At 38.8% G+C, this 15,532-nt stretch overlaps 1 protein-coding gene across 2 annotated transcripts in view; it reads left to right on the top strand.

Annotated features, from left to right (window-relative positions):
* AKAP6 (A-kinase anchoring protein 6) overlaps positions 1–15,532 on the top strand; it is a 500,321-nt gene that overhangs the window by 445,691 nt on the left and 39,098 nt on the right. For both annotated transcript variants that reach the window (XM_062205295.1, XM_062205294.1), the window contains exon 12: positions 9,978–10,193. In XM_062205295.1, coding sequence (XP_062061279.1) covers positions 9,978–10,193 — 216 coding nt within the window. The remainder of the gene's footprint in view (positions 1–9,977; positions 10,194–15,532) is intronic.

Raw genomic sequence — 15,532 nt, 5'->3', positions numbered from 1 at the left:
CTCTTCCAGTCCAGATCTCTGCTGTGGCCTGGGAAGGTGGTAGAGGATGACCCAAGTCCTTGGGCCCCTGCACCCATGTGGGATATTGGGAAGAAGCACCTGGCTCCTGGCATCAGTCGGCGTAGCTCCAGCCATTGCGGCCATTTGGGGAGTGAACCAACGGAAGGAAGACCTGTCTCTCTGTCTCTCTCACTGTCTATAACTCTACCTGTCAAATAAACAAATAAAATCTTAAAAAAAAAAAAAGAGAGAAAACAGTCCAGTATCAGTTGATAAGTCCCAATAATTGGTTGTTGTTATTTGAATCCTGAAATCCTTGAAGACACTATCACATTATTTTTATTTTGTGTTGCTTCAGGTATATAATATCAGAATGATCTTTGGTGAAGTCCTTGAAATGCATCTGATGACAGGTCTCTAATTTTTGTACTGACACCAACAACACAATACATTGTGATTTCTTAAGATACATGTAATCATAAATTAAACTCATCATGGTAATAATTAGATTTAATTGACATCCTTGATTTTCCACATTTGCTATTCCAGAGCCACAGCCATGTGTGCTTCCCTGTTTATATTTCATCTTTCTAGAAGTAAGACAGCTATATTAAAATTATACTGCCTTACTTTTATCATATAACACAATGTCTCATCTGTTGACTTAGATTTACAGGTTTATAATAATTACTCTATCTGAGGAAACTATAGCCATTATGGAAACAAGAAAAAAAGCCTTCAGTTTGCATTTCTAACTATGTTACTCCTGTATTGACCCATGGTTGCAGGACCATGGTAATTAGTAATATCATAAGCATGTGTTGTCATGACTCACCTTAGAAGAATGATAAATTCTCTGATTATATCATCATTTATGTGGTTGACAAATTATATTTGGCCTTACCAAGAGTTCTTTTTAAATAACAGCATTGTTGAGATAAAATTCACTTACCATAAAATCTAATTCCAGAACCTAAAGAAACTCTTTAACCCATTGGCAGGCACTCCCTGTTTCCCCTTCACTGAAACCCTTGGCAACCACTACTCCTTGTTTCAGTGTATTTGCTTTTTCCTGGACATTTTTATTAAAGGAATCATATAACATGTTACTGTTTGTGTCTGGCTTCTTTCACTTAGGTAAGGAACTCAGTGTCTATCCATGTTAAAGTGTGTACCAATACTTCCTTCCTGGTTTATAGCCAAATAATGTCTCATTGTATAGATATACTAAATTTTGTTTGCTCCCCAGTTGATAGATTTTTGGGTTATTTCAACATTCTGGCCATTATGAGAATGCTGTAACAAGTATTTGTGTACTGTACAGGGCTTGTGTGTCATATGCTTTCAGTTATCTTGAGTCTTTTGCCTAGGTGTGAAATTGCTGGATCAATTGGTAATTCTATGTTGGGCTTTTTGAGGAAATATAATGCTTTTTCTAAAGTGGATGTGCCACTTTTCAGTCCCACCAGCAATGGATGAGGGTTCCAATTTTTTTATATCAACTCTTTTTTGTTGTGGGTATCCTGATGGTGGTAAAATGTTATCTAATTATGGTTTAGACATGTATTTACCTGATTGCTAATGATATTGAATGTCTTTTTCCTAGGTTTATTGGCCATTTGTATGTTTTCTTCAGAAAAATGCCCATTCAAGTACTTTGTCCATTTTAAAAACTGAATTGAATTTCTCATCTTTATGTTGTTAAGTTTTTTTAAAACAGAGTTATAGCCGGCACCGCGGCTCACTAGGCTAATCCTCCGCCTTGCGGCGCCGGCACACCGGGTTCTAGTCCCGGTCGGGGCACCGATCCTGTCCCGGTTGCCTCTCTTCCAGGCCAGCTCTCTGCTGTGGCCCGGGAGTGCAGTGGAGGATGGCCCAAGTGTTTGGGCTCTGCACCCCATGGGAGACCAGGAGAAGCACCTGGCTCCTGCCATCGGATCAGCGCGGTGCGCCGGCCGCAGCGCGCCTACCGCGGCGGCCATTGGAGGGTGAACCAACGGCAAAAGGAAGACCTTTCTCTCTGTCTCTCTCTCACTGTCCACTCTGCCTGTCAAAAATAAAAAATTAAAAAAAAATTAAAAAAAAAACAACAGAGTTATTTATTTGAAAGGCAGAATTACAGACAGAGAAAGGGAGAGACAGAGAGGTCTTCCACCCACTGGAGCCAGGAGCTTCTTCGGGGTCTCCCATGCTGGTGCAGGGGCCCAAGCTCTTGGGCCGTCTTCCACTGCTTTCCCAGGCCATCAGCAAGGAGCTGGAACAGAAGTGGAGCAGCCCAGACTTGAACTGGCAACCATATGGGATGCCAGTGCTGCAGGCAGAGGTTTAGCTTACTATGCCACAGCGCCAGACCCATATTGTTGAGTATTAAGAGTTGTTTGTAGGGGCCAGTGCTGTGGCATAGAAGGTAAAGCTGCCACCTGCAGTGCTGGCATCCCATATGGGCGCCAATTGGAGTCCTGGCTGCTGTACTTCAGTCCAGCTCTCTGCTATGGCCTGGGAAAGCAGTAGAAGATGGCCCAAGTCCTTGGGCTCCTGTACCCGTGTGGGAGACCTGTAGGAAACTCCTGGCTCCTGGCTTTGGATCGGCATTGTTCTGGCTGTTGCAGATGGAAGACCTCTCTCTCTCTCTGCCTCTCCTTCTCTCTGTGTAACTCTGACTTTCAAATAAATAAGTAAATCTTTTTAAAAGAAGAGTTTTTTGTATATCTTGGAATATAGATCTCTTATTGAATATTGAGTATGTGATTTTCAGATATTTAACACTCCTCTGTGGTTTGTAGTTTCACCCTTTTTTAAGGAGTCATTTGAAGTATAAAATTTTAAAATGTTGATAAAGTCTAAACGTTGCTAGTATTTTGGTGTCATAAGTAAGAAATCATTTCCTAAACCTGGATCACAAGTATTTACTCATATATTCTCTTCTAATATTTTTATAGTGTCTGCTCTTACACTGAGGTCTGTGGTCCATTTTGAGTTAGTTTTATATATGATATGAGACAGAGGTCAAATTTATTCTTTTGCACATGGATAGTTGTTTTAGTTTCATTAGTGGGAAAGATAGTTCTTTCTTTACTTAATTGTATCCCAAATTTTAAAATGTATTTTGATGAGTAACCAATATGTAATAATTAGTACCCAGTACTTAATCATAAAATATAACTTCTTATGTCATAAATTATCTTTGATTTACAAACATTATCTTGTTTTATCTATTTTAGCTTCAGAACACCATTATATTTTGTCTCTGGATCTGAATTTATTATAATATGTTACCTCCTTAGAGAAATTTTATTGAAGATAGAATCTAAAGTAACTCCCCAGCTACTTTCTATTACCCCACTTAATTATATAGCCCATATCAACATCTGATACTTTCTTGTATATTTATATTTTATATACAACTACTCACCACCTATAAATTTGAATGTAAGTTCTACGAAAGCAAGTATCTTGTATACCTTGTGTGTTATTATATCCTCACCACTGAGAACAGTGCCTATGAGAACATAAGAGGCATTAAATAAAGATATCTGGATGGATGATTGAATCATGGTCATCATCATTCTATTGTATTTTGTCATCCTGTTTTAATATGTTATAACAGGGGTGTTTCTTGACCTTTCCGTCCACGTGCCACCATGTAATGTCCACCAACCTGCAATGCATGTCTACCCTTCATTCCCATTCCAGTCTCCAGCAGCTTTCACAGCCTCATTCAAGTCCCGTGAATCCTAATCTGTCTTCTCCAGCTAGTAATGTTCTTTCCCATTTCCCAAGTCAATTCCCATAAATAACCATATATATCACCCACACGCTTAATTTGGGTAGTGACCTCACTATTCACAAAGCACATTCACTTTCTTACCTTATTTATAACAAACCTGATGGGTTGGGTCCTATCAAAAACCTTTGCCTTTCTTTTATTTCTCCCATTTTGAGGAATCAGAGTCTCTCTAGCCAGATTATAGTCTCTGAGGAATAGGTACCACATTTTATTATATACCTGTTACCCACTAATGCTAATCCTGTAATGAAAGCAGTTTTCAGTTCGTCACTGAAGCCAGTATATGCTCATGGCTACAAGAAACATCTTTCATCTGATCTTTGTCAACCTTGCTCCCAAGACAATGATCCTAAATCAATCAGTCAAAACATCTTATGAAGAAGCTTAGAAGTCCAGAAAAGCCCCTTATGTTTTCCTACTTGCTCTGCAGGCATTAACATTATCTGTACCTGATGCCTTGTGTCTTACAAGCAGTCTTCATTGCTTTGTTTTGCAATGTAAGCTTTCCAAAAGCTGAAGAGCTATTTAATTGAGCATGATGTCCTATGCTATAGTCATTATTTAGTAATGACTTATTTGCTAAAAATAACAGAGAAGGGTTAAAATCCTCAAATATGAGTATTGGATGCAAACAACCAAACACATTGGTGTTCTTAATGATTATTTTGAAAATTCTGGAGATCATCAAGAAAATAAAGATATCTCTGGGTGAAATGATCTGTTCAATGATCCATTTATTACATTTTTTTTTTGGTCATTTGGTATCAATAAGAAAATAATTGGTTAACATTGAATGTGGTCCCGAAGCTCCTGGCTACTAGTTTGAGTCCAGAATCAGAACTTGTAACTTCTACCTCTTCTACTTTTATGTTTCTAAAAACCAAAGAAGTAAACAAAAACCTGCTCAACTACATCCTCTTACATGAAAAGCAGAATTGGCTCCTGTACACTAGTGTTCTCAAGCTGTGGCATGCATTGGAATCACCTGTAAAGCTTGGTAAATCGTGGCTAGGGGGACTCACCCAGAGTTCCTGATTCAGAAGACATGGAGTGGCACCAGAGAACTTGCAGTTCTAAGGAGTTCCTGGTGTCTGTGGACTGCTTGGTCTGAAAACCACACTCAGGACATCTGCTCTAGAAAGTCTAGCCATAGGTATTAGACAAAGAGACAACAACGGTCCACTTTATGAAATTAAAATGGTAAAATACGTACATAGAAAATACAAAAGAGAAAAAAAAAACATGGAGAAGTATAGGAAACTCTCAGATTAGGAGATGGAGCTGCCCTCTTGACATTATTTAAACTGTAGGAACCCAACTGTTTGCCTTTTCTTTCTGCTTCCTCACTGTAACTAGATTGAAGGCAGGCACATATCAAATATGTAGATCATGCTTTGATTGCACTTGCCACTTGAAGGCATACTTTTGATAAAATTTATCAAAATTTGGTAAATTTTGTTAGTTTATACAGTGAAGCACTGTTTACCTCTATGAGTGGAACTGCATCTTTTTTTTGTCTTTAAATTTAACAGATCATCTAAAGCCCCATCACTGCACACAGTGATCTGCCAAACAATTCTAAGTTAACCTGCTGAACAAAACTATGTAAGAAATATTGGAGACAGCTTGTTTAGGACTCTCTCAGATCTACTCCTCTGATTTTAACATATGCTTAGTTTTGGTGTTTTATGAGCATCATTTTATTTTTCTTTTCCCTATTTCATTCTTACATTTTATTTATTTATCTTTTATTGTAAGCTGATGTACATCTACTTTTGTGAAGTAGATGTCACTTGTATAGTATCAAGCGTGTGCATATGCAAGTAGATAGACTCTTTCTATGTAGTGTATGCATTCATCCGATACGTAATGAAGAATGAAATGCCAGTATTGAAAGGCTTAGCTTCAGTAGTGTTAAACTGATGCTAATATCACTAATGATGTCACATCACACTTGGCTTAGTCATACGAGCAGAAGAAACAGTTGAAAAGTTGACAGAGGAGGTCAGGAGAGACAAAACCAGATAAACAAAAACAAAATTCCCCTGTACTAACGTAAGTAGCTTTGCAGGAAGAAATTGCCTGGAGATTACCAAGTAATAAAAATAACTACAAATAGGGGCCAGCAGGGTGGCACTGCAGGTGAACTACCACCTGCATCCATATCAGAGTGCCGGTTTGAATCCAGCTACTCTGCTGCAGATCCAGCTCCTTGCTAACGTGCCTGGGAAAGTAGCAGGTGACGGCCCAAGTACTTGGTCCCTGCTACCCTTGTGGAAGACCTGGATAAAGATCCAGTCTCCTGGTTTTGGCCTGGCCCTAGCTATTGCAACCATTTGAGGAGTGAAACATTGGCTAGAAACACACTCTCTCCCTCCCCCTCTCTTCCTCTCCCTCTCTTCCTCTGTCTTCCTCCCCTCTTCCTACTCCCCTTTCTCCCCTTCTATCTCTCTGCCACTCTGCCTTACAAATAAATAAAGAAATCTGTAAAACAAAACCCACTAAAATTAAAGATATTTGGGGCCACTTCCTCAGACATATTTATAATTTGTTGTGTTTTTCTTTTTAAGTTTGCTTTGCCTCTTGTCTTTACACTTTGTGGCAAGGGATATGAATGCTATGCCTGGAAACCAACATGATCACATTAGGTAACAAGGGAAATGCTTCAAAACGAGCAAGCATGGGGAAGATGCCAGACTTTTCTGTGCCTTGCCTCCTTCCCCAGCTGCTTTTCTCTCTCATTTTCCCTGACACACGCAGCACTCCCAGCCCTAAGGCTGCTGGGTTGTTTTCCAACTTTGCGTGCCTCTGGGCCTTCTACTCTCACTCCACCATCACCAGTTTTGTACCATCTGGCCCACAGCCATTTTCTTGAAGATTTCATCCCGTTCTCGGACAGCGAATTTGCGTGCAGGTCTGATCCCACCTTCCTCTCTGCCTTACCCGTGGACTGCGCAGTTCCTGGAGGGAAGGCACTGTGGCTTGCTCTTTTGTGAGGCCTCCGTTCCTGAAGGAATATCTAGCAAATGGAAGGTGTGGGACTCATTTGACAAGGTCAGGGAGGCTGGTTGGTCTTATTTCTGTGTGCTATTTACATTGCCAAACATGAATTTATGTGAAAAATTGCATTTTCTCTGAAATATAGGCCAAAAATTGTTATAGTCATCATTTGTTCCTCTGTAGTTATATGTAACATTTCTCCATGCATAGTTTGTCATGGAAATAATGTAGGCTACTGATTCTAGGAAACATTGCCAGCAAATTCACTGATTTTATTTAGTATCTGTTTGTAATTAGAAATATGTGTCTCTGAATGGCTGTCACAGAAACCCATTTATGTGAAAAATGCTATTTTATCAGTTGAATCTCCTGTGTCTAAAAAGGTACTGAAAAATGTGTTGGCCACATAAAATTCTCAAATGTTCCCATATCTTAAGAGTGTGTATATAGGATAAATTGTGTAGGTATGTATATGTGTGTTTATAGGATAAAGAATGTAGACTAAGCCTTTTGGATATTTAAAGTTACAAACATTATCAGAATTGTGAAGATCCAAATTAGGTGTTAAAATTAGGTGGTAAATGTCACCAATAATTGCTTTCACAATTTTTAAACAACAGTAGTCATCTTTTTTTAACGTTTATTTATTTATTTGAATGACAGTTACAGAGAGAGAGAGAGAGAGAGAGAGAGCGAGCGAGAGCGAGAGAGAGTGCACATGTACTTTATCCCCTGGTTCACTCCCCAAAGACAGCAATGGCTGGGGCTGGGCCAAGCGGAAGGCAGGGACCAGGAACTCCACCTGGGTCTCCCATGTGGGTGGCAGGGGCTATCTCCCACTGTCTTCCTAGGTGCATTAGCAGGAGCTGGATAGGGAAGCAGAGCAAACAGTACTTGAACCTGTGCTTCCCTATGGGATGCCAGCATTGCAGACAACAACTTAACCTAATGTGTCCACACTTGCCCCCACAGTATTCATCTTGACTGATTAGCATTGAGATAGAAGTAAGGAACATTTGAATATTTAAATATTGAGTATGTTCTGGATCCTAACAAAAAACCTTATGGCCAATGAAAAATTCCTTTAGTAACCTCAAGCATCCTGCTGATCAACTTTGGAAATGCATGCTAAGTGAATGAAGTTCATTTGGATTGCTGTGCAAATGTTTCCTGCTGTGGTCTGTTAACACTGACACCCATTGCATATTTTAGTTTGGCTAAGAACTTTGGGACTTTTTGTTGGCTTGAGTAATGCATTTATCCAAATTCAAAAATAGTTTTGGAAAATACAGTCCTATGACATTGAAACGTCTATTTTTCTAGCCCTTTTAGCAAATTAAAAACAAAACTAAAACCAAAATCCTCAATATTCATACTTGTAGGTTTCACTTTTAGCCAATTTCAGTTGGTTATGTTATCTTGAAGGGTTTAATATTGGCCAAAAATTGGCAGATGCATCCGTGGCTTCATAGTTTGCTCTGCCCAACAGTGTTTCTATAGTAAGAGAACAAATTGAAGGAGGGGAGGGGAGAAGAGGGAGAAGAACGGAGGGAAGATGGGTGAGAGAGACACAAGAGGCAGAGAGAGACACACACATACACAGATAGAGGAGACAATGCCTGTGGGTCTAGTGGGGACAGTTAGCAGGATTAGAGGAGGAGTTGAAAACAATGCCTATGGCTTTAGTAGCCCCCCACCCCCACCCCAGGTTCATCTTTGAGTTTCTAGGGATTCTCTTTATTCAGCGTTGATCTAATGAATAGCATCAGAAAAGAAATTTGTCAGACCTCGTGGTTATATCAAGAGTTATATAGGAAAATAGCAATGAGTCCTAGGAAAATAAATAAGGATAAGTTCAGGAAACATAACTGAAACTGCTGCACTGGTATAAATTGAATAATAAAATTCCTAGTCATATTTTGCCATAAATAGAGGTTTGGGAGTTTGTCATTCACCTTATTTAAAATGCAGAAATATTAAAGGAACAGGGCTCTCTCATTACAGAAATAATAGAATTCCAGCTATTACTGAGTTAGGGTCATTTAAATGGTGGTAGCGTGCATTCTATCAGTAAGTGGAACATCTGTGTGCAGTGTCCACCTGCTGCTGATCTACTACCCCCACTCCGAGCACATTTCAATGAACTGCACTTAATCATTTTAAGACTTCTTCTAATGAAGCCTTATCTAGATTAACATTTTAAGCACAAATACTTCTAGGCATTAAAACTCTCACACTAAATGAAATTGCATTGTCTTGTTTACCCTTGTTGATTAATAAGCAATCTGTTAACTGTTAGAACAGTCCAATTGTGGCAGTAGATGGAGATTAGTAATTCCATGATGTTTGTAGATATAATCATCATTTCTCCTGAAGGCTTTGAATTAAAATATCGCTTACACAGTATCCGTAGGCAAAGAAAGGATATAATATTTTTCGACATGTATACCCACTACTTTGCTTGATTTGTTCAGCTTAGGGTCACTGCAGTAATACAAATGCTTCCGGGGGCAAAATGCTATTTTGCTGCATGCTTATCCTTCTTAAATAGTGTGAATGTCTATTAAAGGATACGCAGCAACCAACAAATAGTGCAGTAATAATCCAGTATCTTAATTTCTGTTTTCAGAGCATTATTGCTTTGTTAATCAAGCTTCGGAAGAAAAATAATGCTTATCTTATTTTTTCAGATAACAGACTTTATATATCAAAATTCGTTGCAATCTTATTTAACTTATTCTCAGCCAGTAGGAAAACTGACTTCGTTGCCTTAAAGTAGTAGGGCTAAATTTGAAGGCATTTCATTTGCTTTTGGAGGGTGTTTCTATCTTTTGTGTTTCAGTTGACCTTGAATCAAAGCATGTCGATCCGATTGGCATTCTTGTGACCTCCATGATTTATTTCATTAGGTTAGAAATTGGTAATGACCAAGGTGTCAAAATAGGACCCTAAATTTCACAGGGGGAAATCAGTGAAACAGAGCAAAGAAACGAGATGTAGCTGAGTTCTTTTGCATTATTGAGCCTCTCCAGGAGGCCTCCAATCCAGAGACCATCTCAAGGCCCTTCTTGTCCTGTATTCACATCTGAGCAAAGTCACTGGAATCTGAAATGATCGTGGAAGAAGCTGTTTCATGTTTGGGAAACTCTACCCTGAAACGCTCACAGCTGGGTCTGTTTCTGTGTTGCAGTCCCTCTGTCGGGAAATCAAGCAGCGTCGCCGAGGAGTGGCCTCCATCCTGCGATTGTGCCAGCATCTCCTGGATGACCGGGACACCTGCAATCTGAATGCAGACCACCAGCCCATGCAGCTGATCATCGTAAATCTTGAAAGAAGGTGGGAAGCCATTGTCATGCAAGCCGTCCAGTGGCAAACGCGGCTACAAAAGAAGATGGGCAAGGAATCTGTGAGTGATGTTTTTTAAACCCTAATGGTCTGTCATCATTTTTAAGACAAGAAATAATTCTTTCCGGGTTTGGAAAATGTGTTCATCTTACAGCTGGTTTTGCCAACTAAAAGGGTAGCTGTCCACTAAAAGAAATTTCGCTTGGCATAACACAGAGATTTATTTGCCTGGATAAGGTGCTTTTTAGTGTATCCCATTGTCTTTTTAAGAAGTCACGTGGAAATTCCACTTAACCTTACTAAACTAAACCATTAATTCTTTTCAATCATTGTTTCACCAACAATATCCATCAATCATACAATACCCCATAAATGTTTTGCTAGCAGGTGGCGGTGCATATGGAACACTGTGTATGCTCTGCAGGTAATGCAATGGAATGCTGTATATTGCTTACCTTACCTTTCTCTTGCATGATATAAGTCAACACTGTCTGTTCACCAGTCCATTATTGTTCCTCTGCTGATAGAGTTACATTCTGAAAACTGGAAGGTTTCCTTCTAAAGTTTTAATGCCATGCTTTATAGGGGAGGTGATTTCTCCAAAGAATTTTCCAAATTGAGTTCAGATTTAAGCTATTTCTAGATGAAGGAAATATATATGACTAGAAGTTGTTTTATTAAAATATAGGATGCTCATTTGCGCCATAAGCTTTTATATCCTTAAGGAAAGAATTTACCATAAAAAGATGACATCCTCCAAAGACAATTGAGGCCAGCAGGTATTAATTAAAAGTCCACCCCTCATGTTTGACTTGTCTAAAAAAAGCACACATACACATGTAGAATGGAGAGTTTTCTTTAAATGTGTTCACTGTCAGATCTATCTCTTGGAAAGATCAGGATTCAAAATTAAAAAATCAAATGTGAAAATCTTGCCCTGAAAAATGGTTTCCTCCTGTGAATTCTAATTTTAACAAAGCTTTAATGTTTGCTATCTGATGTGTCTGGCATTAGGCACTGGTTACAGAAAGGACAGGGAATCAGTGAGCCTGCTCATTCTTTCTGCACCTGTAGCTATGTTGAGTCTAGGCCATGATTTTATCCTCAATAGTTCTATTTAATTGTTTTGAATGGAAGTTGTTAAATTTCCTAACACTTCAAAATTATTACCCGTAATCAGAGTCTACATAATTGGATGTCTTTTCTTGAAATGACCTATTTGTTGCGGAGTTATCTAGCTGGCATGTTTCCCTTTGTTTTTTTTTTTTTTCCTTTTCCTTTCTTGCTTTTTTTCCCCTTAGACTGGTAGGGCAGAAGAGGTTGCTATTATTTTTTCTATACTTTGAAGCCTGTGAGTATGGTAGTGACCATAATAAAATGTAGGCAAAAACCAACTATAGCAGGAAATGTTCAAATATTTTAGAGGTATTCAAAGTGCTTTGGGGAGATGCAACTGGTTTTCTTTGAAATCATATGATCAGAATCACTGGACTGGATCTCTGCAGACTGCCTGTCAATATTTTTGCTCAACTTCTATGGTAAAGTGAAGATTTAGCTTTGAGAAAGCAGAGCTGCTTTTTGGAGACTTAAGCTGCTACAGAGAGGTATAAATTGCAGATAGACAAAAGTATCCCCTTTAGGTTGGCTGCTATATGTATGGGTTGCTTTGAATGATGAAGGTAGTAAATAATGTCCTCCATACAAAAAATGTTGAAATCACTGACAGGAGAAGGATGGAAGAGTAGAGAATGGGCGGATGGCAAACAATACAAAGAACAAAGGATGTATCATTTGTGGAGATTTTTCTCTGCTCTCATCCCTGTTCACTGGGTGACTAGTTTACAATGCTTTGATGGGCACATGACTATCTAACCAGTCAGAGAAGCCATCTTTGCCAAGAATCAGAAGTTTCTAGGTGGTCTGTTTGCCTGTTCATCATGTAATTCCATCCTCTGCTTGAGTATAGGGATTGTCACTGTTGTACCTGCAGGGCCTATGACATGCTTGCACATAGTAGGTGTTTGATAAATACGTGCTGCATGAACATGTGCATTTTTATTTAATAACTTCAGTTCTGGCATTTGGTTTGGAGTTCTCATATCTATATTCAAAATATTCACCTTTTCACAAAGTGGCTTTGAGTGTTGTCATACTCTATAAAAATATTTTACCAAGAAGATGACCTTTAACCTTTCTTCTGAGATCTGCATCCCCCACTCAAGGGGACTGTAGCCTCCGCATGAAGTCTGGGGAAGCCACAGTGGCTCATGTTGTTAGCAGGCAGAATGCCAGAGAGGAGAGGGAGCTCCACTGAGAGTGGAGCCTTCCTCAGAAGGAAAACCTAAAAGGAGGAGTGGTAACCTGTGGAGTGTGCACAGGGCTAGGAATGGTTCTCTTTTCCTCTGGTCACGGTAGAAGCTCTTATCTCACAGAGCATGTGAGAGAGGACTCAGAAGCATGTGTAACTGGCAAAATGAGACTAAAGGCTGCAACACTGGACAGCATCAAACTGTCTAAAAGTAATTTAATTACCTCCCAAGACAGTGTTCAATATTTATGGGAGTTCAGGTACCCAGAATCCATCAAGGTAGAATTCAGTGCCAAGATTCCAATCAAGAGCCATGCAAAGAAGCAGGAAGCTTCAGCTGATGAGGGTAAAAAAATGTCAATTTTTTAAAAAGCCAAAAATGATACAGAACATATAATTGGTAGACAAGAACATTAAAAGTTATTACCCTTGCATTCCATATGGTTAAGAAGCTAGAAAAATATTGAGCGTGTTAAGTAGAGACATTGAACATATCTATCTGAAATCAAACTTCTAAAGATGAAACTATAATTACTGAGATGAAACATCCACTGGATAGGATTAAAGACAATTAGACATCACAGAAAAAATAATTCATAAGCCTGAAAATCTAGCAAGAGGAACTATCTAGAAAGGAAAAAATAAATAACTGTAATCAAAATCTCTAAAAGAAAGAGAAAGTAAGAGAGAGAATGAGAATGAGAATGAATATTTTAAAAAAATAATACAGGTAAACATTAACCAGAGTGCGTAAGATGCAAGTTAAGATGCCTTTGTCACATGGCAGAGTTCATGAATTTGATACCCAGCCTTATCTCATGATTCCACTTCCCACCAATGCAGACCCTGGGAGAGGGAGACAGTGGCTAGAATAACTGAGTTCCTGCCACTCATGTGGGAGACCTGGGTTGCATCCCCAGCCACTGGTTTTGTCCCTGCCAGTCCCAGCAATTTCTGGCATTTGATGAGTGAACCAGCAGATGGAAGCTCTGCCTTTCAAATGAATAACTTTTTTAAATATTTATTTTATTTATTTGGAAGAGGTGCAGAGAGGGAGAAGGAGACAGAGAGAGAGAGACAGACAGACAGACAGACGGACAGACATCCTCCATCTGTTGGTTTACTCCCCACATGGTCGCAATGGCCTGGACTAGGGCAGGTCAAAGCTAGGAACTTGGAGCTTCATCCAAGAACCCCAATGAGTTCAGGGGTTCAAGCACTTGGGTCATCTTCTACCACCCTCCCAGGGAGCCAGATTGGAAGTGGAGCAGACTGGACTTAAACCATGACCCATATGGGATGCCAGTGTTGCAGGCAGTGGCCCAACCCTGGTCCCAAATAAAATTTTTAAAAAGAAAAAAATGGTCAAATTTTCCAAATTTAAGAAAAATTATAAACTCAGAGATCCAAGAACCTCAACCAACCTCAAGCACAGTAAGCATGAGTAGACAATGAACAGCATAATGAAGTTGATTAGAACCAATGACAAGTGAATACATCCTGAGTATCCAGAAGAAAAAAAGATGCCATATACAAGAGGAAGAGGGGGACAGAGACTGGGAAAGGAAGAAGGAAGACAGTCATAACAGACTTCTTGTCAGAAACAATGCATGGGGCTGGTGTGGTGACACAGCAGATTAAGCTGCCACTTGTGTGTGATGCCGGCATCCCATATCAGAATGCTGGTTCAAGTCCTGGCTGCTCTACTTCCCAATCTCGCTTCCTGCTAGTGCATCTGGGAAGCCAATGGATATACACAGAGAAAATATCATTTCAAAAAAGAAGAAAAAACTGTAGAGTTTTCTAATATGAACAACTGAAAATACACATAACCAATAGACTTATACTACAAGAAGAATTATGGAAAGTCCTTCAAACATACCAAAAATGATAACAGAAGTCATAATGGGTTATTGACCTACATATGAACAAATTCAAAAAATTCTTGGCTAAAATCTTTGTGACCATTGAAGGAATTGCAAAGGATAATAGAGAATCTTCTTGGGGATGATAGATATATTCATTATCTTTATTGTGGTGATCATTTTGTGAGTGTATTCATATATCTAAAATATTACATTGTAAATATATACAGTTTATTTTATGCAAATTATACATCATTAAAGCTGTTTTAAAAATCATATGTACCTATTCAGAATGTTCATTACAAAGGGCCTGATAGATTGCTTTGAATCCCAGCAGGGAGTAGAGTTGCCTTGTAGTAACTATAGGAAAATGGGCATTCCTTTTCCAAGGGACCAACCATGGTAATAACGGCTAATACATAGTACTAAGATAGCAGGCACTGGTCAAAGGGATTTGCATATTAGGTCACTTAATATTTTTAATAGCCATATCTGTTCTATTATTATCTTCCCAATTTTACAGAAGAAAAGTTTCAGCAGGTTATCCATGGTTACCCACTAGGGTCAGTTTCCTGAATTGGTAACAGCCTCTCTCTCTGAGGAATTCTCTTTTAATGAAATAATGGTATATTTGCAGCTGCTTCTAAATCAGTTAATAGGACTTTTAAAAATATAAATTAAGACAATCACATTTGGAAATTAGGTGATTCTGCTTTTCAAATACAATATAAGAAATTACAGGTCAAATTCCTGTATTATCATATGAAGAAGTTTTAATTGAAAAAATGAACCACACCTAAATTGTCTATGAAAAGTAGCAATTTATGAGAACTGTAAGAAAGGATAAGCAAGCATTTTCTTTTTCAAAGTACTGGGGAAAATGTACAGAGATTGGGGTAGCCATGTGAACTGATTGACCACTAACAGCTCGTTGACACTTATTTAAGCATTTCCTCTTGAGTACTGGAGTTTCTTATTAAATTCACACATGCCTTACAGAAACTTGACATTCATGGAAATTCTAGTAAGAAGGCCAGTTTTCCAGTGGTGATTTATAGAGACCACAAATCAAATTTATTTTTTCAAATGCTATCTTGGTATACCTCTCTGCACTGGACAGGGTCAGTCTAATCCATCCTGTGAATCCACCAAATTACTAATGCAAGAGGGTGCCATCAGTGAGAGGAAATATGTCTCTCATGGTTTTAAATGTTTTTCTCATATTAA

This window comes from Lepus europaeus, chromosome 11 (assembly GCF_033115175.1).
Source record: "Lepus europaeus isolate LE1 chromosome 11, mLepTim1.pri, whole genome shotgun sequence".
Lineage (NCBI taxonomy): Eukaryota > Metazoa > Chordata > Mammalia > Lagomorpha > Leporidae > Lepus > Lepus europaeus.
Note: the sequence above shows the minus strand (reverse complement) of the source record. Positions and strands in the feature narration are given on the sequence as shown.